Here is a 23429-nt window from a genome sequence, read left to right as displayed (position 1 = left end):
GGGTGGAAGGCCACAGGAAGGAAACAAGGTCAGAAGGGGGCCGTGATCGGGAAAAGGTTGGTAAACACTGCTTTAAAGCACCTGAGGCTTCAGAGAACTCGCTAGCAGAGCCAACCCAGCAGGCTTTGACTCTACCACCCATCAGATCGGGGTCTTAAAGCCAAAGCCCACTTTCCCCTGCCAGTGCAATTTAAGACTCCTGGTGGTGCCTTGGCAGCCACATCCATCTTCCCCATATTTGATGACATATGATGGCAGGTGGGTGTGGTTTTGGGGAAACGGCTTTGCAGGTCAAGTTTGGCCCATGGTCCTGAGGTTCCCCACCCAAACTGTTTTTTCAGCACCTTTTAGTGTCATTGGAAATCTATTCAAATGCTAAGCAACTTCTGTGGTGTGTGAACTCTGCCAGGGTTTCATGCTTCTGTAGTAATTTAGCAGTGAATAGGCTAGGCTGAGTACAGTTAGAGAAAATAAGGCTTTCAGGGAATAGAACGGAAATTTTAACATCCCTGTTTGCCCACTTAAATCCAGTTGTGTTTGTATTTCTTTGGTTTGATTTGCAGCCAGTGGTCTGCAATTGCCTTCGGCAATATTCCGTCTTAAATTTGAAGAGTATTCTGCAGTACTGACCTTGTGCCAATTACTGTGACAACAGAATGATGTCACAAATCCAGAGTTATGGCTCTGGCATTGTGCATCAGGTTTTGCCTCAAGTAGGTCTCAGAGAATAGAAAGGAAGGTAAATGTTGTTAGTCTTCAATCTTGCCACTGAGGAAGATGGACCATAGAGAGGTTAAGATAATGACTTTGGGGTGGGGTGGGGTGGGGTGGGGTGGGGTGGGGGCTGGCTTTCAAGGGCTGTGTTGATTAGGCTGCTATTGTTTACATCTTGAGTTCGAGAACAAACAAAGGATGTTGTACTAAGTGATACTTAATATACATTTTTTTTCAAAAAAAAATGTGTATACGTACATTATTTTTACCTTTTTAAATGTATATTTGGATATTGAATTGGAGCGGAATAAAAATCTTAATAGCCTAGTCCAGGGGTCAGCAACCTTTTTTAGCTGTGGGCCAGTTCACCGTCCCTCAGACCATGTGGTGGGCTGGACTATACTTTGGGGGCGGGGAATGAATGAACGAATTCCTATGCCCCACAAATAACCCAGAGATGCATTTTAAATAAAAGCACACATTCTACTCATGTAAAAACACACTGAATTGCAGACTGCCCCGCGGGCAGAATTGAGAAGGCAATTGGGCCGCATCCAGCCCCCGGGCCTTAGGTTGCCTACCCCTGGCTTAGAGTGATGAATGGGTCACCATGTGATTCAAACTTCCTATGAAGTTGCTTTTTCAACTCATTTATGATGACACCTTGAGTTACAGCAACTACCGTAACTTACAACGCATTGCCGCTCTGCCAGTAAATTGCATGAGACTGTCCAATAAATGATTCCAGGAATTTCTCAGTGTCTGCTGCAGATGAAAATTTGATCATCAAAACTTTGAAAAGGTGTAGGGGGTGATGTCTACACCTGGTTTTATATCATCAATTTTTTTTGTCAGTCCTCTCTCTCCCTAGAGCTATGTGTGAGAGAGTGAAACATGTTTACATTTATTTATTTATTTATTTGCAGGAGAGCTTTAATGTGAGCAATTGAATTGGTCTTCTTTATTACATTTATGCGTATCTTGCTTTCTTCAATGATAGAACTCATACATTGTGTTCTTGGGCATGCTGCCATCTAGGCAATCTTTAGGCCAGACCTGCTTAGTTTCAGCAAGGTTGTTGCATAATTTGCTTTCAGCCCAAGGCCTGGTATCTTCAGAAGGTGCCATGGTGATAAGAATGAGCAATGTGCACTGCAATGCTCCATTCAGTAGTCATAGAATCATAGAACTGTAGAGTTGGAAGGGACCCCAAGGGTCATCTAGTCCTACCCCCTGCAGCTCAGGAATCTTTTGCCCAACGGGAGACTCGAATCCATGACCCTTAGATTAATTGTCCCATGCTCTATCCACTGAGCTCTGTGTAAAACAGGATGATTTATGAACAACTAGTCTGGTTGAGTGCCGCAGCCGCATAGTCGCCTTTGACTGGACTTAACCATCCAGGGGTCCTTTACCGTTACCTTTTAATACTAATGTAAACAGTGGCTTAGCAGGAACAAGCAAGTGTGTTCTTGCACATCGAGAACATTGCAAGCAAGCAATTCCTTTCCTGCTTCTGCAATTTTGCCAACACCTAAGCCTTAGTTTAGTTTAGCATTGATTGTGATTCAGGCTATTGTCTTGAGTTCATAAAGTAAGTATTTGTAAACCATTGGATAAAGATACTGGGTGGTGGTACGTGTTCTGCCTTGTATAAGGAAATTTCCAGTGGTAGCTGGAGTTTCCTAAAGATTTATTCTCCTTTGTTAGCTTCATGGCAAGGGAAATCTTTCAACTCAAAAGCATTTGCACAGGAAATGTTCTAGTGGACATTTTGTGGATTTCAAACTACTCAGAAAGGAAGTTCCTGAGGAAAAGTGTTCCTAAGACAATATATGTTTTGATACTTTGCTATTCTCTGCGGGAATGAATGGCAACAATGAGCTGTACTACATTTTGAGCAACATGCAAGTGTTTGCAAACCCCTTCCCTCCAGTTTGCCCCATTTATTCCATTGATGAATTCAGAGGGCCTGAGGCTTCGAAGGAAGACCTCATGCTTGGCAAGAGTGCTGCACCTTTCCTTTGGAATGAGCGCTCTCACTCAAGTAGTGCTTATTGGTCAGCAGCTCTTAAGATGATTGCTAAGTAGTTCTTTGAGGGTTGGATTTCATGCACTTACAGAGTTGCAAACCCCATCAGCACAAAGCTCATCCTAACACTTGGCAAGATGTCAGGCTGTCTGGAGTGGTATTGGGATGATTCACTGTCACGGTGCCATCTAGGTTGTGTCATACCAAAACTCCGTAAAGATTGAAAGTACAGGTGTCATCCCACTTATGTGTGCGTCAGGTCAGGAAATAAATAGAGTCAAACAAGGAAATGGTGGGAGAGGGCTGGAGAGTCCTCCCTAGTGGCTTGCGAGGAGACCCTCCCTGGAGCCCGAAGAGGACTTTTCATACCTTATTGTCTTACTTTAAGTCTTCCTAGAAGATTTTATAACACTGAGTTGACTAGCAGATGACTGATTAGTCATGCCCAGCTTCCAATAACCATGGGTAACAACCAGATGCCTAAATAAGGGAATGCGACTTAGTGAGATTCCTTAACATTATACATTCTGTCCGTGATATAAAAGCAAGACAGCATAAAAACATACCTGGGATTTGCTTGTGGTAGCAATTAAGCTAGAAACCCAAACTTTATTAAATTAGATTGCTGGTTTCCATCAAATAATTCACCAGAGGTGTTGCTTTTAGCTTGGGACCAGTTTGCCCACTTCTGTCTGCAGACCTGGCATTGTTGCAAGTGCCACATAATACCTGTTCCCCTTGTTCCTTCATTGTGGCAGCACCTACCCTTTGGAACTCCCTGCTTATTGATACCAGGCAGGCACCTTCACTGTAGTCTTTTTGACACCTGCTAAAAACATTTTTTGTTTAGGCAAGCTTACCCAGATACAGTGGTACCACTGGATGCGAACGGGATCTGTTCCGGAGCCCCATTCGCATCCAGAAGCGAACGTAACCCGCGTCCGTGGGTCGCGATTCGCAGCTTCCGTGCATACGCATGGCGTCATTTTGACCGTCTGCGCATGCGCGAGCGGCAAAACCCAGAAGTAACGTGCTCCGTTACTTCCGGGTCGCCACAGCGCGCAACCCGAAAATACTTCTCCCGAAGCTACTTCAACCTGAGGTATGACTGTATGTAGAATGCTTATGTGTGTTCTAATTCATTTTTAGTTTATTGCTGTTTTTTATGTTTTAAATAGTAGTTTTTAACTGTTTCTACTGATATGGTTTATACTCTTTGCAAACCTCTTTGAGGTTTTATTTTTTTACAGTCAAGTGGTGTATGCATTTTACTGAATACTGTAAATAAATAACTCTGGGAAATGTTTTATTTTTTAGGGGGCAGAGGGAGCTGAGGCTCCTTTTCATTCCTGTGCCACTAACAAAGCAACAGTTCCCAAGGTTCCTTAAAAGTTTAATGTGTATGTAGCATATACATGGCCTGCTAACCTTCCTAGCATTAGTCCCTGGCTGCTGAAACCTTTTGTTCTTTTTTGACATTGGCAGTTGGGATCTCTTGGTCCCTTCCTTCTTCTGTCTTTCAACCAGCTAATGTTGCCCATTACTTTTGTGCATTAGGGGCAGATATATGCTTCTTGGCCAGGGGCATTGGGAGTATGGTCATCTGTGATCTCCCGATTAACTTCTGAGCCCTCAGCTCGGCTATTTTTAGCAAGCGTTGCTTCTCTGCTTCTATTCTGGGGAAATATTTGAAACTTGTTCCAGGGGGAGGGGGAGCAGTTTAGAAAGTTCAGGAGAGTGCAGTGTATGAGCTTGTGTGTAAGCAGAATACACACGAATTGTTCCCCTCATCTGGCAAAAGCATGCAATGTTCTAGTCTTGGCTCACTGCACTTTGTTTCCTTGTACGTTGTTAGGTTTATAAGAATCTTGCTCTTAAATGTAAATTCCTAGCAACTGCATGTAGCTGTTGTGCCTTAGGCTTCTTGAGTAGGATTCAAAGCCGAGTGCTTCGTCTAGCCTTCGCTGATCCGGTGCCTTCCAGATGTTTTGAAGTACAGCTGAATGGGACTGTTTGGAGTCATGGTTCAGAACATTTGGAGGGCACCAGACTGGGGAACACTGGTTTATTGGCTCACTTGAAATTTAAAATGGTCTGGTGGATAGAGGCTAAGATCTGGGTTCAAAATATAAATGTTAAACAATAACCACATCCACCTTCTCTCCTCACAATCCTTAGTCTCTGGCCCCAAGGACACAGGCTGAGCTAGATTGCATGTTGCATTAAACCACAGTTAAAAAACAACACTTATGCCCACATACGCTGCTGAAAAGTTATTGTGCTCCTTGCCTATTCTTGCAGCTGTTGTGATGCTGGGAAACAAAGCTGGATTTTGTCCTGTTGTGATGTCCAAACCTAGACCCATGGTTTAGCCATGCGCGGTTGGCTAAGAATAAACCATGGTGACTGCTCATGGTTTGTTTGGAGAACAACACAACATAAGCCTCAGCTTGGACACCACAACAAGCCAGAGTGTGGCTGGGGTAGGGGAGGATTACAGCAGAAGCGTCTCAGAAGTGTTGCACCATCATATTGTTTGTTCACATTAAGCCAACCTATAGCTGATTTTTTAAAACTATGACTTCTTTTTAATTGTTTCGGGACTGTATGAAATGTTTCTCATTTCTTCACCCCACTTTTCAACTCATACTTTTGGTTTTTCTGAAAAAAACCATACCATCCTTGAAGCCTAAAGGAAACAGGCTAAGCAGACCCAGCCATCTTAAAAGTATAAAATAGCCAGAACTTGAGTTTTAGCTGAGATTTTAGGTCTTGACTGATCCTCTTCTCTTTCCACACACAATGATTCTCTTCTCTCCCCTCAATCTCCTTCCAGTGTGCCACCCGTCTCCAAACTCAAAAGCTCAAACCCTAGGTATAAGAACACTTATTACCTGCTTGTTCCTGTAGTAGGCACACTACTGAGTTGCATGTTAAAGTAGTCTTTGGTTGAGTAGACCTGGAGCATTAATAATAGGCTTTTAGTCTTCCATCCTCTAGCAGGAACATTGCAATGCCATTTATAAACATATTTTAGGAGTACAAAATGCTGCCCTCTGCCACATCACTATTGTAAAGGAATTATAGGTTCTGTAAGAGCCTGATTTTCTTGCTCCAATGTTCAGTTCTTTGCTTCTACTTGACCTATACCTTGTAACAGGGGAATCTTCCGCAGTTGTTGTTGTTGTTGTTGTTAATTCTTAAAACACACAATTGAACCAGAGGCCTGCATTCTGAGACCTGGAGATGGTGCTATGAGTACAGCAACCCCCATGTTACCCAATCTTTCCTCTTCAGGTGGAGTCAGGGGAGAGGAAGAATGCATTTCTGCACTTCTCTTTTCTCTAAGGCAGATGTTTTCAACCTTTTTGAGTTCATGGGTCCCTTGACCAACTGCATTCTTTCTGCGGCACCTCTGTGGGACTCAGGAGCCCAGTTATGTCCCCCCTTGCCTGCAGAGCTGACAGCCTCTCACCCTTTTTCGAACACCCCTTGTGGAGTGTGCCCTCAGCCTCCTTGCAGCAGGGAGCAGCAATGTCCCTCTGGCCTCCCCAGGAGCCTTTTAGCTGTTCTGGGCGAGTCTGGGCCCTGCCTCTTGGACCAGGTAGAAATTGGAAAAGGTTTCTCCAATATATTTTCATTCTGTTGTGGGAATATTTAGAGTTATTAGGTAACTGGAAATTGCAGAGTCAGGAGAAAATGAAAGACAAAGTGCGGGATTGGTTACACTATGCTCAGATTAAGGAAGTTTTTAAACTTGATAGAAAGTTAGGATTCCAGGTGGAAAAATCGAAGCTAGAAACTGAACTGTTAGAGCCTAAGACTAAGGTACTTTCAAGAATGTATAACTTGCTGTTAAAATGGAACACACAAGATGAAATGGTTAAATCGGCTATGATAAAGTGGGCACAGGACATTGGGTATAATATCATGTTTGAGGACTGGGAAAAGTTGTGGACTACTGGGCTGAATTTCACTGCATGCAATGCTCTGAAAGAAAATGTAATGAAAATGATATATAAATGGTACATGACCCCAGTCAAACTTGCAAAAATATACCACTTGTCTGATAATAAGTGTTGGAAGTGTAAGGAAAATGAAGGAACGTTCTTTCACCGTTGGTGGACTTGCCCCAAGGTGAAGGCTTTCTGGGAAATGATATATAATGAACTGAAAAAGGTATTTAAGTATACCTTCCTTAAGAAACCAGAGGCCTTCCTTTTGGGTATTGTTGGCCAAGGGGTGTTAAAGAAGAACCGAACATTTTTTATGTACGCAACAACAGCAGCAAGGATACTCGTTGCTAAGCATTGGAAAACCCAAGATCTACCCACACTGGAAGAATGGCAGATGCAACTGATAGACTATATGGAACTGGCCGAGATGACTGGCAGAATACGAGACCTGGGAGAGGAGACGGTGGAAGAAGATTGGAAGAAATTTAAGGACTATTTGCAAAAATATTGTAAACTGTATGAATGTTAAGGAGGATGCTTGATCATAAACAATTTGGCACCATCGAATTAGATGAAGTGAATTATGAAGATAAGTTAAATTCATGGAAAAATCAATTTTTTAGATAATGATTAGGCTAAGCTAAATGTTTTAAAGAGTGAAATGAATATATCTAAAATTTAAGATATAACATTGGAAAACTAGATTCTAAGGTGGGGACAAGGTGATAAATTGCTGGACTAATTTTTTCTATAATTTTGGAACGTAGGAGCGGGAGATGTGAGGAAGTCCAAAGAGGATAAGAAAATATGTTATAAAATGTGATATTTTTGTATGCTTTGTTTTTTGTGTTGTAATTAAAAAACCCTTAATAAATATTATAAAAAAAAAATATTTAGAGTTATTAGGAGAGCCAAGGTGGCTTTTTGGGATTGTTCTGTGTGCTGAAATTATGTGTAATTTTCCCAGGGAATATTTCCTAAAATTTGAAGGGTGAAGGATTAGTTTTCTGCGGAGTATGTGTCTGCTGTGTGTGTATAACCTAAAATTTTATATAGCAACCTTGTCATAAGCAGATTGCCTCTGCTCCAACCTAAATAAATCAATTCTAGCTTTTAAAGCTGCCTTTCCAGTACAAAAAAGATCCAAAACAAAAGAACGGGAAAACATCCTTACAATAAGAGAGCAGACCAGTTACATTCTAATAGCCTTGGAACTGTTAGATGGTTGCAGATAACGGGTAAGAAATGTGTGGAAGCTGCAGTGAAGAAATGGCACAATGAAAGGGAAAACCTAGCTCCTTGTAAGCCCTTATTGCATCAGAAATCTTGAAAGGTCTTGGATACAGAATCTAGGCATCATTGCAGATTTTTAGGGAGCAAATTTCTAGCCCTTTCAGTGGAAGGTGAAGGTACAACAAAATTTATCTGTGAATAGTTCTGGCAAAAGAATTGGGGCCAGTTCATAGGGCCAGTTTAACATTCTAGTGGCGGCATAAAGTTAGTATTTTGTGACCTTATGAATGCCCTCACTTGCCTTAAAATGAGCAGTCAAATTGGGTGTGCTTCATGTCTTAGATTAAGCAGTACCTCAGAAAAGCTTGAGCTATAGACTTTCTGCACGTCGTATCACACAAGTAGCACTTTATGCCTCTTCCTTTCCATACTGCTATCACATTATATGGCTTGTGCAAATGGGCCTCAACTCTGCTGAGTAGGTGATCTTCGATCATCTTCAAAGTAGCAGATAAGTTGGGCTTTGCCAGGTTCGGTCATAATGGAATGTGGTCTTCTGGGTCAGATCCTGCAGCCATTTCCAGGTACAGGCAGCTCTCTTTAGTTAACTATGCAAGAGCTCAAGGAAGTGGTGGTTTGTTTGTTTGTTTTGCCATATCTCTGGAGTGATTATTTCCTTATTGCATTCAGCGTTTCAGTTGCTGGGTATATAGGCTTGGCCAGTAAAAGCTAAATTTGTTAATAGCTGGAAGAGGAGGTTAAAATTAAGACTGTGCAAAGCTACACCCAGCTTTGTCAGAGTTTCCTTCTAAATGAAATTCTCAGGACTTTAAGGTGGGGTAGTACTTGCCTGTCATCGTATGAGCCAGTCCAATGACTTCCTTCACTCCCACATTTTGGGTGGGTTTTCACACCCCACCTATGATCCATGAAATGTTGGGAAATTGAGGAAACTAAGGCATTTGGGTCAGCCCTAGTTCGAATGCTAGTGAGACTGCACGAGTCAGCAGTGAAATGTCAGATGACTCTGTAGAATGCTGTGTAAGACTTCTTCAGATAGATAAAATGTTACGAGTTTGTGTTTGCAGTTGTTACTGTTTGCATATGGCAACACCCCACAGGTTGCTCATTTCTGGTATGTCGCTTTGACCTAAGCAATCACTGGGACCTCCTCTCTCCCAGATTTTTTTGATGAGCTTGTGAAGTTGTTGTGTAAGTTCAACTCCACCCACTTTGAAGACTTCAGCAGGTATCCCATCAGGTCCACTGGCTTCCTTGTTTTTCATTTGGTTAATAGCTGTCCCAGATTTGGAGATACTAAGCCACTTGGTCAAAGGACCACTGTGACCAGCCATAGCCATGATTACACCTATGTTCAGATGAATGGAGGCAGCCCCCCCCCCACATACGAGCACATGAATTTACAATTAGAAAAAGTGGAATAGGAGTAGGTAGCTCTTCTTAAATCACATACCTTTACTCGTACCTCACGTTTCTCCACAGTCATACCTCTTGTTACATTTGTTTCATGATACGTTTTTTCAGGTTGTGTCCCGCGGTGACCCGGAAGTACCAGAAAGGGTTACTTTGCGCAGACGCGCAAATGACGTCACACGCATGTGCAGAAGCGGCGAATTGAGACCTGCGCGTGCGCAGATGCGGGTTGCGTTCCTTTCAGGTTGCGAAAGGGGCTCCGGAACGGATCCCGTTCGCAACCAGAGGTACAACTGTACTTGCCATTTGAACTGATATTAAAAGGAGTTAAGGCCTTGGATAATGTAGAAACAGAGTTAATTCAGATGTCCCCCCACCCTTTGTGGTGAAGAACCCTTGATGGGAGTCATCTCATTAATCTCATGTGGTAGCAGCTGATATGGACCACATTAAAGGAAATCTTTAGGTACAAAAAATGCAAACAACCGCACAACCCATTTTCTGTCTTCATGTGGATTTTGGGCTTGCAGTTTCTAGACAGCTCAACTTCTGTGCTGCATGGGAAACCACTTTTAAAGTTGGGGTAGGTTCCTAAAGCAGCTTTTAAAATGTCACCTGAGCCTCTTATTCAAGGGAAGGAAGTCTGAGATCTCTCAGTGTTCAAGCAAAGTAGCCTTTTGGACCCTGGCCCCAACCTGGTCTGCAGATAGGAGTTTTGAGGTAGTGCCTTGCCAGACTTTTTAGGAAATGCATTTCTACTTCCCATGTGTGCAAAAAAAAAAAAAAAAAGATTGTCACATTGCTACTTGGGATATGAACATAATTAGCTCTCTTTTGTGTTAATCTGTATACTGTCATTTATGCCAGTTTTTCATATTAGGAACAGTGCTTAACTCAGCTGGATTTTTCCTCTCTCTTTTCAGATTTTCTATTTTGTACATACGTTGTTTTGTATATACTGTATATGATGACTTCGGTGGGCAGTGAACGTACCCGGGGCACTCGAGACAAAGCGCAGATTTCAGCCACGCAGCTGACGCAACCACAGAAACCAGTAGTACAGGTAGGGATGTGGATATTCTGGATCCATGTATCGGTAATTCTGAACCTGTAAGAATTAATCAAGATCAAGAAATGATGTTGAAAATACCATTGCTCAGTGGGTATTCATCTTATCTACTTGAATTAGGAGTGCTTACCATCCAGTCTAGGATTGCAAACCCGTAGCCTTTCAAATTTTGCTGTAACTAAAAGTTCAAATTTTAAATGAATTTTTAAAACTTAAAAAAATAAATGTTTTCTGTAGCTCACATTTCAGAACTGCCAGTACCCCTTGTCCCATTGTACCAGCCAGAACCATGCCAGTGCTCTGAAATGAACACTTTATTGAATTAAATTGTGTGCAAAGATTGAGTGACAGAATTAGGCAAAAAATGGGCAGGAAATTCAGGGGTTGTAGTTCTCTAATTAGGGCTCATAATAGGCCATGCACCCGAACAGTGGTTCCTTTGGTAATTTAGATAAAACTTAACAACTTTGTCTTGTGTTCAATGCTAAATTATCTGCTTTAAGAACTGTTCTGTGAGGGATCGGCACTGGTTGTTTTTTTCTTATATTTGCCTGCAATCTGGAGTTTGGGCTTGTTAGATAGGAAAGGATGCCTCAATGTTTCTTCCCTTGGAGTTAAAAATAAAATAGGAGTGAGGAACCAGTAGACTTCCAGGTGATGTTGGACTCCCAATTCCTGTCCACCCTAGTCAGCATGGCCAGGTGATGATAGGAGTTGTAATTCACCTGTATCTGGAGTGCTGCAGGTTCCACACCCCTGGAACAAAAGGAACAAATTACGGGAGACTCAAGCATTTGGGGAAAAATTTGGCTTTGCGTGTGTATTTCTATAACCGATCTGTTTGTGCTTCCCAGGCAACAGCGGAACAAATTCGCCTTGCTCAGATGATCTACGATAAGAACGATGCAGACTTTGAGGATAAAGTGAAACAGGTATATGTTTTTCCCCTGTCCCTGGGCGGGTTGGCTTTCATGGACTGGTGGAGAATACCCTTTGCTACTTCAAGCCTGTTTCAAGTCCACTTACTTACTAAAACTTCAGCTTAAATAATAGTAATTATGAACTGTATTCAGCTAAGTTTCAGTCAGAGTAGACTCATTGAAATTAATGGCCATGATTAACTTGGATCCATTCATTTAACTTGGATCCATTCATTTCAGTGGGTCCACTCTAACTGAAACTTAGCTGAATACAGTGTTATAACCAGGCCCATGCAGAGCTTGTCTGAGGCCTGGGGCAACTTGTATTGCTACCCACTCAGTGCCTTTGGGATGGTGTGTGTGTGTGTATATATATATATATATATATAATTGTAGGTATATTTTAAACCTATTTTTCCACTTGTTGCCTGGACTCCCTTTGTTGTGTTATCAAGGTCTCTTTAACGTGACTCATATATTTGTGTTTTTTTCCAGCTTATGGAAGTGACTGGGAAGAATCAGGATGATTGCATAGTGGCTCTACATGACTGTAATGGAGATGTAAACAGAGCAATCAATATCTTGCTGGAAGGGAACTCTGACACAGTAAGGACTCTAGATCTAGATTTTCTTAATCCTTGAGAGTAGCCTTGCCTGAAGAGTTAATACATGGAGACTTCCTGCTTTTCATTGGGGATTGAAAAGCTGTGGCCAAGCTAAGAAAGATGTCAATTACTTATGTTTTAGAAACAACTTTGTTATATGTAGGTTTCAAAAACCTTTAAAACTAGTGAAACTCTGAAATTGGCCCCCAGCTCACTCAGTTAACATGTATCTTAATTGTAAGGAATTCAGTTGTCTATCACTGGCAAAAGAAATGATTTCTAAACAGATTTGAGCCCTACTGTCAAGAACTTTCCAAGAAATTAAACACTGGAAAGAGCTGGTGAATTTTAAGTAGCCTGAGGTTATTTTGCTGCGTGACATCACAGTCACAAAGTGGTGCCTTGATTTGTCACAGCCATAACATCTCTGTGTATCAATTTCTGATGCTCTTTAGTCTTAGGTAATAACATTATCCCATAGCACACCAGTAGAGGTGACCAGAACTGTATAAACAGTATTCTAAATGTCGTTACACCATAGATTGTATAGTGATATTATAATATTGGAAGTTTTATTTTTCAGTTGCTATCCTAATGATCTCTGTTTGGAGAGGTGCTTTGGGAACATTTCAGTCTTTTTGTTTTAATATCCTTGAACAGTTTAGTATCATCAGCAGACCTGGCCACCTCACTGCTCAACCTTAGCTCTAGATTGCTTATGAACAGATTAAAAAGCACAGGTACCAATACTGATCCTTGCAGGACTCCACTTTCAACGTCTCTCCGTTTGGAGGACTGTCCATTTTTTCCTACTCTCTGTTTCCTGTTACTTAAGCACTCACTGGTCCACAAGAAAGTCTCTCTTCTTATTCCATGACTAGTAAGCTTACTCAAATCAGGAGTCTTTGGTGAAGTATTTTGTTGAAAGCTAAAGTGCACTATGCCAACTGGATCACCTCTATCTATATGCTTGTTGATACTCTCAAATAATTCTGAATAGGTTCATGAAACAGGACGTGCCATTGCAAAAGCCATGCTGACTCAGCTTCCTCTAGGCTTGTTCTTCTCTGTGCTTGGTTATTTTATCTTTACCAATACTTTTCACCAGTTTTCCAGTTAAGTATCTGAGGAACAAGTTACATTTTGTTAGAAGTTCAGCAATTACACATTTGAGTTCTTTGATAACTCTCAGGTGGATGCCATTCAGACCTGGTGTTTTGTCAGTTTTTATTTTGTCTGTTAGGCCTAGAACTTCATCCCTCATCACCATTATCTGCCTCAGTTCCTTAGACTTGGTTCCTGCAAAAGTTTGTTCAGGTACTGGAGTCTGCAGACCAGGCTTGTGAGGATCCAATTAATTTTACTAGAACCCTGAGATCCACCAGCCAAAGCCAGGTATAAAATAGTGGCAGGGAGGGGGGCAATAACCTCATAATTCAGGAAAAGGATTCTTTGTAGGGGATTCCTCATTTTGAGCCCAGGAAATTGTTTTCAGTACCAGGACTGAGCTTACACTAAAATCTGCTCTCCCCCATAAATTCACCCCCCCAGCCACTTTTCTTCAGCTCAGCAGCCTAATTTAGAAGAGAGGAAAAGGTCTTGTTGTTCTTATTAAATAATTTGGTGTCAGAATCCTTGCTGAGCCACTGCAAATCACTGCAAATTTACTGGTAGAACCCTAATCTACCCCTGTTTTACTATCTACCTCCTGCCCACCCCTGTTTTAGAGTGCCACATGCTAAAAAGCAATCCACTGTAATTATCACCTAGATTCATCTTTGTGTCCTGCTACCAGTTAGAATTTCTGGTGCATTTTTCTTCAGACAAACAGGATATTGACCCTGGATCTGGAGAGCCTGGAAGTCTCTAAGTCTAAAAGAGCAGGTGAACTGGAGGTCTGCCCTGGAAAACTGGCAAAGCACTTAACTTGTGCACCTGCTTAGGATGAACTATCCCTGACCCTTGATACTTGCTACCAGGGTTCTGTAATGTGAAGGTGTATGCAAATGCTCAACTGGGGCACTCAAATGTAACTTTGACTATTCCTGCATAGGACTGTGTTTGAGGTTTTAAAAAATAAGGCCCCAAGAAAACTAAAGCTTCTAAATTTACTTTTTTCTTTCTTCCCTAATTCCAGTTTTGCTAGTTATGGAGGACAATGAATTGTACGGGGTATTTTAAGCTGCTCCCCCCACCTTTATTTTGGGAACTGTTAGAAAGTGGAACGGACTCCATAGGGAGGTTGTGGACTCTTATTCATTGGAGTTTTTAAGCAGATGTTGGATTGCCATCTGTCATGGATGCTTTAGAGGAGATTCCTGCATTGCAGGGGGTGGACTAGATGACTCTCGGGGACCCTTCCAGCCCTACAATTCTGTAATTTTTCAACCACCTCTCTGGCTTCTGAGATATTAGTAGGCATTTCCCCCACACACTCAAGTATCTGTTTGCAACATAAGGTGTAGGAACTTGCTGCTTTCTTGAAAAAGAGGAGCTCAGATTCTCTGGAAGCCGAATTCTGTGTTCAGCAGCTTATACTCCTCTACTATTTCTTCTGCCCTGTAGAATTTCTATAAGAAACAAGCCCCACTTCTGACCTTTGTGGCTCACTGTGTGTAGAATGAGGCTGGACAGCTCTCTGTCTGCTTTATTATGATAAAACAAGAAAACCTATCACTATATGTTTGTGAGGGACTGTGATGCCCTCTTGAGCTTACTATCTACGTTTTGAATTGGGACAACAGAGACATAAGTCTTCTCCATAGTCTCACTCTCATATCTGAAGTGAGACTGTACACTACCTAAATCAGGAATAAAAACAGCTGGTATTTCCTCCCCATCATGTTCTGGGCTGATTTGCACACTGTTAGGGGGTGGAACCTAAATCTCATTCCCCACCCCAACTGCTCCATGAGCCAGCATCAGAGGGGATTCTCTTTCCCTGGAACCTAAGAAAAGCAAAAGCTTTTTGAGCCCCTTAGTGGGTGCAGGAAAGATTCGTTTAGGTTCTCTTTTGCTTGCTGGCAAATTGGCTATTGAGTTGGGGGTTAGGGAGAGATGATTATGGTGGAAAGTATTTTGGTAGTCAAGTCACTTTGATATGTGCATATATTTTTCTTGGTATATTTTGCTAGGATTTATGCTTTGTTCTTTGACCAGTCCTGGTTGGGCCAGGATATTCCCCTTGTAATTCAGGTGACGCTATGCAGATCAAGCAAATACCTGTATGTTACATTCATTCAGAATTAATGATTGAGTGACAAAGCTCTGGGCATGTCTTTCTCAAGGGAAGACCAGCCTGGCACCAACTGGATTTTCAATCGATATTTATATACCACCATTGGCATTGTCAGACTGATCTCCTCCTTCCGCCTTCTCCCTCCACTCCCTTCTCATTTATGTCTTGTGGAACAGCATCTTGTTTTTGTTTGAACTGATACGAGACATTTTTGGAGACAGTATTTGCCTGGGAAGTGGATAAAAATAAAGTACAAATTAGTCCAAAAAAGAAGCAAAACTCACCTCCCCGCCCGCCGGTTCTTGCTGCTTAACCAGCAAACACATGTGCCACAACTCAAGAACCAATAGACAAGATATTCTGGGCAATTTCCCCCTTTTTCTTTGTTGAACATTGTGAGTGTTGGCAGTTGTTGCAAGACTTGAGCAGTCAAAAAAATCCCCACATCCACCATCCATGGGGGCCACATGAAATGAGACAGCAGAGTATAAGGGTAGGGTTTTGTACCCTAATCAGTAATGCAGGAATGTGTCTCAAGACGAGTTGGGATACAATACCAAAGTCAGTCACGAGATATTAGCATAGCTCAAGTGCGTCTGGGCTACACCCCCATGCCCCTTGTCCACTGGCCATGCTTGCTGGGGGATGTTGGGGTTTATAGTCCAACAATATCTAGAGACCCAAGGTTAGGGAAGTCTGATATAAGAGGGTGGGGAGGCAGATTTCAGTTCTGGGTTCCAACCCCTTCTCAGATACAGTTGCGCTGATGATCCTGGGCAAGTTAATACCTGCTTATGAAATGGGTCTAAATACGTCCTGCCTTAGTCATTAATAGTAAGGAAAGAGGCTATGAGCCAAACACCTACATGGTATTAAACATGTGGTTTAACGTTGTATGGACTAAAAAAAAAAGTAGATAACCAGGCTGTTGACAAAAAACAGCAACCCACCTCTGATACTATTTGGCATGAGTGATAGCCTCACTCCTGTGCCAAATAGCCATGGATGAGAAGGGTGATTTTAATCAGGACTATAGTATTTTGGGGTATGTGTGTATTTAAGCCCCCTCCCTCTTCCCCAAGGTCTGGATCTTGATTTGCCTATTTACAGTTTAAATAAATAAGTAAATAATGTTAAGAGCCTGTTTTAATGTCACAAAGTTTGCCCCTGTAAAAATGCTTTGCCATTAAAATGCCACAGGGATTAATTCCATTCCAAGGATGCTGGATTAGTGTTGATGGTTTCTAGGCTTTGCAGGTGCCCCCGAGGCTTTGTTTGACAATGGACCTTGCATGTCTGAAGGGCTGTAAAAGGTTAGAGCTTAGAGGTTTTACACTGGAAGATATTCTCAAGGCAGTCTTTAAACCCCTTTTGAATTGTTCTGTGTTTTCCTTCTCCACCCAAATAGACTTCGTGGGAGACAGTGGGAGGAAAGAAGAAAAGTCTTGGAAAAGAGAGTTCAGAAAACAAAGAGAACAGAGAAAAGCGAGGGGACAGAGAAGTGAGCCGTGGACGGGGAAGTTCCAGCAGACGAGGAAGAGGGGGCAGCCGTGGTCGAGAGTGTAAGCGCAGGCACCTTGCTCCTAGGAACGCGGTTGCCTTAGTTTGCCTTTGCGTTCACAGAGGAGCGTGTTGTGCTTGAGTTGCTTTGTTGTATGTTTGCAGTAGAGCACTGGGGGAAGAACCACAAACTATGCACGCAGAACTGTTTCTCTTCAACAAAAGGATTTGCCTAGTTTTGGTACATTTTATACGGCCGTGAGAACCTGATACTGGCTTGGTTTAATGACGCGTTTCTCTAATAATAATAATAATAATAATAATAATAATAATAATAATGGGGTGTATTTTCTGTATTGAGTATGGGCACATGAAAAATGTCTGAAAGCTGATCAAATATTTTAATATGGGCACATAGCCAGCTCGCTCTTCAACCTCAAAGGAGCTGTTAAAGCTGCTCACAAATATTCAAAAACAGCAAATGCTCATCACTCTTAAACACACACTCTGAAACAGCAACACAGTATAAAAACAAGGCCAGTGCCGTGCATATTGAACACAGAGTCCTAAAATATATAGCTTGATAAAAAGGAAAGACATTTTATATTCAAGGCAGGAGCTTGTGGAAAGATTTAGGCATGATATCATCAAACCATTTATCTCTGTAGGCTTCTCAGTGAACCGAGGCTTCAGCTAACAGGCAGAGTAGCACCTGCAAGTCCAAATCCTTGTGTCTTGTTAGGACCCCTCACCCTTTCCATTCTTGCTGTGTGGTTCTGTCTCCTGCGCAGTTGAAAAACAAAAAGCCTGATCGAGTGGGCATGCTTTCAAATTGTATATAGTAATGTTTTGCTTTCTGTATTTCTCCTTCCACATCTAGTCAGAGTAGAGGAGAATGGAGTGGATAACAGCCAAGGAGAAAGGCCTTCTGATCGTGGGAAACGTAGCAGAGGGAGAGGTAAGACAAACCTATGAATATTTTTGTTTCCCCTTCTCCTTGAAAAAGGAACCTTGCAAGAAATAGCTTCTGTTAAGAGCCCTCCACCCTCCAACCCTGTGCTCTACTTGCCTGATAATTCTTTTTCTTGCCCCTAAAGGGCTGCAGGACTTGTGAGCCATGCAGGCAACCATCTAGCCTAGTAGTCTGTTCTCACAGTGGCCAACCAGTGTCTAGGGGAATCCCGCAAGCAGGACCTGAGTGCTGTTTGCATTTGTCCATGTGAATGTGGCCTAACTACTGGCATGAGCACTAGGATCTTGGTGCTTCCTGCTTAAGAATATCCTAGGACATTGCTGAAAACCAGCACCTCCTTTGCAGTTGATGCAAGATAAGCCTGAAATACTTTCAGCTCAGGGAATATCTTTAAAAAAACATGCAGAAGAATACCCTGCTGTATTTCATAGCTGAAGACCGATAGCTTCTGCCTGCATTTTTAAGCTTGTACCTGCACTTTTAAACATCTAATCCATTTTGTATTTTGGGTCCAATTTGTCCCCCTTGGTTGGTGTGTTGGTGGCTCTTCCAGACCACATGATTAAAAGCAGCCTTTGTAGAATTCAGGAAGCAGAAATGTGTTTGGTTAGGCTGTCTTCAGTTCAGTGTTTCAAAATAGTGCAGCTGTGAAGATGTCCTTGTAGACTAGTGATAACAGTGTACAGTGGTGCCTCGCAAGACGAAATTAATCCGTTCCGTGAGTCTCTTCGTCTAGCGGTTTTTTCGTCTTGCAAAGCAAGCCATTGACGGATTAGCGCTATTAGTGGCTTAGCGGATCAGCTGATAAGCGGCTTAGCGGCTTAGAAAAAGGGGGGAGGGGGGAAAACCGCAGGAACTCGCAAGACATTTTCATCTTGCGAAGCAAGCCCATAGGGAAATTTGTTTTGCGAAGCGCCTCTAAAACGGAAAACCCTTTCGTCTAGCGGGTTTTCCGTCTTGCGAGGCATTCGTCTTGCGGGGCACCACTGTAGTGTTGTAATATATGGAGAGATTGTGGGTAAAGAGGAAGGGGTTTGTTTGAAGTAAGACTTTTCTTATCCTTTCCTAACCTGCTCCCACCACAGCTGGCCAGCAGTCTTCTGTTATTTTAGCTGGCTGTTTGCTCATAGTACCAAGCTTTCATGCAGAAGGGCCAACATTATAGTAAGAGTCTGGGGAGAGTGTATAGTTCCCTAGCTATAGGACTGAAGACCATATAAGTCGGTCCTTGGGCCCGAGGCACAGTGGGTGAGAATCATTGGATCCTAACCTGCAAGTTGTGAAGAGGGCCACCTTGGAAAATAGGTTTTAGGGCCTGACTGAAATCTCATATACTTACTTATACCTTCAGTACAGTGGTACCTCGGGTTACATACGCTTCAGGTTACAGACTCCGCTAACCCAGAAATATTACCTCGGGTTAAGAACTTTGCTTCAGGATGAGAACAGAAATTGTGCTCCGGCGTCGCGGCAGCAGCAGGAGGTCCCATTAGCTAAAGTGGTGCTTCAGATTAAGAACAGTTTCAGGTTAAGAATGGACCTCCGGAACAAATTAAGTACTTAACCCGAGGTACCACTGTATTGACATACAGTCATACCTTGAGTTGAATGTGCTTCAGGTTGAGCGTGTTTGAGTTGTGGTCCACGGCAACTAGGAAGTAATGGAGCGTGTTACTTCCAGGTTTTGCCACTTGCGCATGCGCTTGCGCTCAAAATGATGTCACGCGCATGCGCGTAAGCGGCAAAAAGTGACACGCAGATGCGCCGTCACATCTTGCGTTCCATTCGGGATGGGGTAGGTTATGTGGAGAGACAGTGGCTGGTCCCAGGTCACTCTTCATGGCTGAGTGGGGATGTCAACTCTGGACTCCCAGTCTTCTAACCACTGCACCACACTGCCACTATCTGGGTTTGCCTCTAGGCATTTATGAAGAGGATAGAAAAAGAGTTTCTTTTCTGCTGTGATGTTGTCTTGCTTCCTTGATTAAGAAGAGAGAGTGCTGTTTCTGAAGGAAATGAGAAGAGGAGAAATGGCTGAGCCCTACTATCTCAAGTTGACTCCCCCTCCTGAAACCTTGGGAGCTGAATGTTCAGCTTATCCACCTTGCACCCTTAAATGAGGCTCTTTCCTTCCCACAGGGTTTGGACGTGGCAGAGGAAGAGGAGCAGGGAGGTTTTCAGCCCAAGGCATGGGGTAGGTTCTTTACACCATGTCAGTGAAAGAAAATATATCAGCTAAAATAGGACCTGTCAACGCTGCTTAACTTTGTATTCAAGACATTACACAGAACCATGTAATGGAGAATCTGTTAAACGTTTGTATTGAGAGGACTTATTGACTCCCTTCATCCTGATATCAGGAAACTTTATAAAAGTGAGGCAGTGGAAACACCCAAGTCCTTGTGAAATGGGTGCCTTCACTATTACAGCCTGACAAGCAAACTCTTGAGTAATTCAGAGAGGGATTGACAACCTCAAGCAGCCGTTTTGTTGCCTGAGGTAAGCATAAACCCAAGATGAGGATTAGTTCTATCAAATTGTCCCAGGAATTTAATTCTCTCTCTCTCTCTCTCACACACACACACAATGCTGAATGCAAGCTGGGGCATTGTAATATTACTGAATAGTAAGGGTCCCCCCCCCATCATATTATTATGCATTATTATTATTTCCAGAAAAACTTCTGTATCTAAAGAAAAATTTATGCTATTAATATATTCATAACAGAATTATAACAATCACTTAGGTACAACTGTAAAATTATAGTGCATTGTGAGTCTCTAACAAGAAAACCTCACAGGCGCTGCAGTTAAGACATGTACTATTTGAGCAGCATTTGCACAATTGCATTTCGCAACTTCATGGATAGCACAAAATGGTTGTGTTATGTTGCTGCTAATATGGGGAGGGTGCGCTTGAAGATACTTCGTAGATATCAAAATAGCACTTGCAGGTGCCCAATAGGATTTGGAGATACCAAATTGCAAAAGCAAAATCAATGTTAAGGGGTTTAAATAATCTGAACGTAAAACTTCTCCTGGACTGCAGTATCTGTTGGCCGTGTGTTAAGAATTTTTAGGACACCATGGAAGAAATTGACATCCAAATCAAAGAGTCTGTCAAATTAAAAAAAACAACCAGCATTGCCTTAGAAAGTATGAAGGTCTCCTAGCTGTGCTCTTGAGGTATTCATAGGCATGGCTGTGGTGTTGGTAGCCTTTTTTCTTAGTCTCAGAATTGGTGGCTGTTATATTAGCTGCCCACCCAATGCACACCTGGTGAAGTGGGCTCACCCACTGAGGTTTAAGGCATGATAAATATGTTTGAATTTAAGATGCTGCAAGTCCCTTCTTTGTTTTTGGTGCACCATGCTTACTCCCTGGGAAGTCACAATCTCAGCACTGTTGGAACCATGAGCAGAAGGTGTTGTTGCCATCTAATGTAGGCAGCAGGGCGTGGCGGATAAGGAGTTAAAAGGACTACTGGAGCTCATTCACCCCAACTATACTCCAGCTGAGAGTTTCTGAAATTACATCCTCTGCTGGCAGTTGGTGGTGGTTGCTCCTTGGCACCATCTGGCAGTGTCAAATTAATCGCACATTCGCTCATTCACTTGCAACGCCTCTCACTGTGCAGTTAAAAACTCACCAACCTTGGCACTCTTTCCTGCTTCCTTCATGATACACTACAACATGAGCACAGTCAGTCTAAGTGATAGTTTTGAGGCACAAGCAGACATGCTTTTAAGAAGCACAGTAGTGGCTAAATTGCCCCTCCCCTCCATGTTTTCGGAATGCATTGAGATCTGGGATTTGTTGGCCTCCTCACTGTGTATAGAAGGCACATCCAGCTGTACAGGTTTATTCAGTGCAAGGTTGCTCGCTCTTTGTTATTCCATCCCATGTTTCCTCGGCCATTGAGTTCTCCTGTTCAGATAGCTGTGGGATCTCCCAGTTCAGATATTGCTGCCTTTATGTGACAAGAAGAGCTGGGTGGGAGTGCGCAAGGTCACAGATATTGCTGCACACAGTGAGGAGGGAGTATATTTTATTTAAACTGCTTTATAGCCTGTTGTTTTACAGTATAGTCTACAAGGTGGCAAGCATATATATAAAATGCAACTCAGATCAATAAAATACCATGTGGAAACACCATTAAAGTGGCTATACCAAAATAAACAGCTCATATTATTATTATTATTATTATTATTATTATTATTATTAAATTTATATACAGTAAGGCTGCAAATTTAACTTGTGCACATTCAGCTTTGTGCATGTTGCAAAAAAAATATATTTGGAAATAAGGTGAGTTTCCAGGACAATTGACTTTGACCATCCCACCTGCTGGGAAGTTTTTAATGTTTGATGTTTTAGTATGTTCTAATGTATGCTGTGAGCTGCCCAGAGTGGCTGGGGAAACTCAGACAGATGGGCCGGTATAAATAATAAAACTATTATTATTATTTTATTATTATTATTATTATTAGACTATACATGGTTTTGGCTTTAGATGTGATCCCTGGAACATAACACTCACATAAGTTGCATACTTACATGCCCAAATGGCTTCTAAGCCATTTTATAATATAAGCAGAAGGACCCTCAAGCTGTCTCTCATTAAAATTAATTTGTTATAAATGTTTTAATGTGCCTCTGCAGTCAACAAAGTGGTAGCAGGATGGAAGGGCAAGGGAATGTCTCTAGGAAGGTTTATCACAGCCTAGGTACTGTCACCGAAATGGCCCTTCCTTGTTACCTGTCTGACCTCCCAAGAGTGACGTATAGGATGATTATTCCAGTGAACAAGTCAAATATGTTGACCATATAACACCAGCCTTCTGAATCCCACCCAGAAGTGCACTGGCAGCTAATGAAGATGTTTTTAGTTTCCAGACCATTTTATAAAACAGTACAGTGAGGTTGCTGCCCTAATGTCCATTGGCAGGGAGTTCCAAAGCGTAGGTCCTGCCACCCTGAGAGACAGTGGAGAACAAATATCATATGATACTGGTTAAAAGTGCAAGTTCTGTACAGTCTGCACAAACTGCAGTTTCCAGACCAGCCATAGGGAAACTTTGGCGCATTCTATTTAGTTAGTAATAGCCATTTAAGAAATTGATAGAAAGCTGTTTTTTTCCCATCCACCTATCTTCTAATCCAGTTTTAGCAATGCTAAAGAAGGGGTTTCTTTTATGATTGCTGGGTGTGCATGTTCATAGCGGCACTTCCCTACTCCAGACTTCTCTGGAAGAGCACATGGTTTGCCTGGACAAGACCCTACAGTCAGTGCCCTCAACTTCCCAGAGAAGTGTTGTCCGTTGAAAGAGGTAGTGTTAGGCTAGACCGACCAACGGTCTTACTCTGTCTAAGGCAGGTACACAAGCTCATCTTTCTGTATATTTCTGACTTTCTCAACTCTCTTGACCTGTAGGACGTTTAACCCTGCAGATTATACGGAGTCTTCTGCTACAGATGGCTTTGGAACAAAAGAATCTTGGGAGTCTGGGCAGAATGAGGCAGATGATGGAACAGGTGAGGCAACACCACCGAAGGTTTGAGAATTACAAATGTGCCAGAGTTAACATTAGCAAAAATATTACTATCATTATTCATAATGATAATGACCTGTGCTTCACCTGGGTTACAACATTAAAACACAACATTGTAGTGTGCGCATGTGCATGTCCTCACAGGATATAGATAAGAGGTTTGGGCATCCAAAACTGAAGGCAGGGAAGTGCCTTCGAATATTG

At 42.3% G+C, this 23429-nt stretch overlaps 1 protein-coding gene across 3 annotated transcripts in view; it reads left to right on the top strand.

The window, feature by feature from the left end:
- Nucleotides 1–23429, top strand: part of UBAP2 (ubiquitin associated protein 2) — a 76640-nt gene that overhangs the window by 11453 nt on the left and 41758 nt on the right. For 2 of the 3 annotated variants that reach the window (XM_081881384.1, XM_081881383.1), the window contains exons 2-8: nucleotides 10293–10432; nucleotides 11293–11370; nucleotides 11854–11964; nucleotides 16610–16763; nucleotides 17582–17659; nucleotides 19814–19868; nucleotides 23108–23208. In XM_081881384.1, the coding sequence (XP_081737510.1) occupies nucleotides 10334–10432; nucleotides 11293–11370; nucleotides 11854–11964; nucleotides 16610–16763; nucleotides 17582–17659; nucleotides 19814–19868; nucleotides 23108–23208 (676 nt within the window). In that variant the 5' untranslated portion in view covers nucleotides 10293–10333. Of the gene's footprint in view, nucleotides 1–10292; nucleotides 10433–11292; nucleotides 11371–11853; nucleotides 11965–16609; nucleotides 16764–17581; nucleotides 17660–19813; nucleotides 19869–23107; nucleotides 23209–23429 lie in introns of those variants that run through there. The other variant, XM_081881385.1, reaches the window with a different exon arrangement.

The sequence above is a fragment of the Podarcis erhardii genome (genome assembly GCF_964252035.2).
Source record: "Podarcis erhardii genome assembly, chromosome: 11".
In the NCBI taxonomy this organism is placed as follows: domain Eukaryota; kingdom Metazoa; phylum Chordata; class Lepidosauria; order Squamata; family Lacertidae; genus Podarcis; species Podarcis erhardii.
This window is presented reverse-complemented; position numbering and strand designations above follow the sequence as displayed.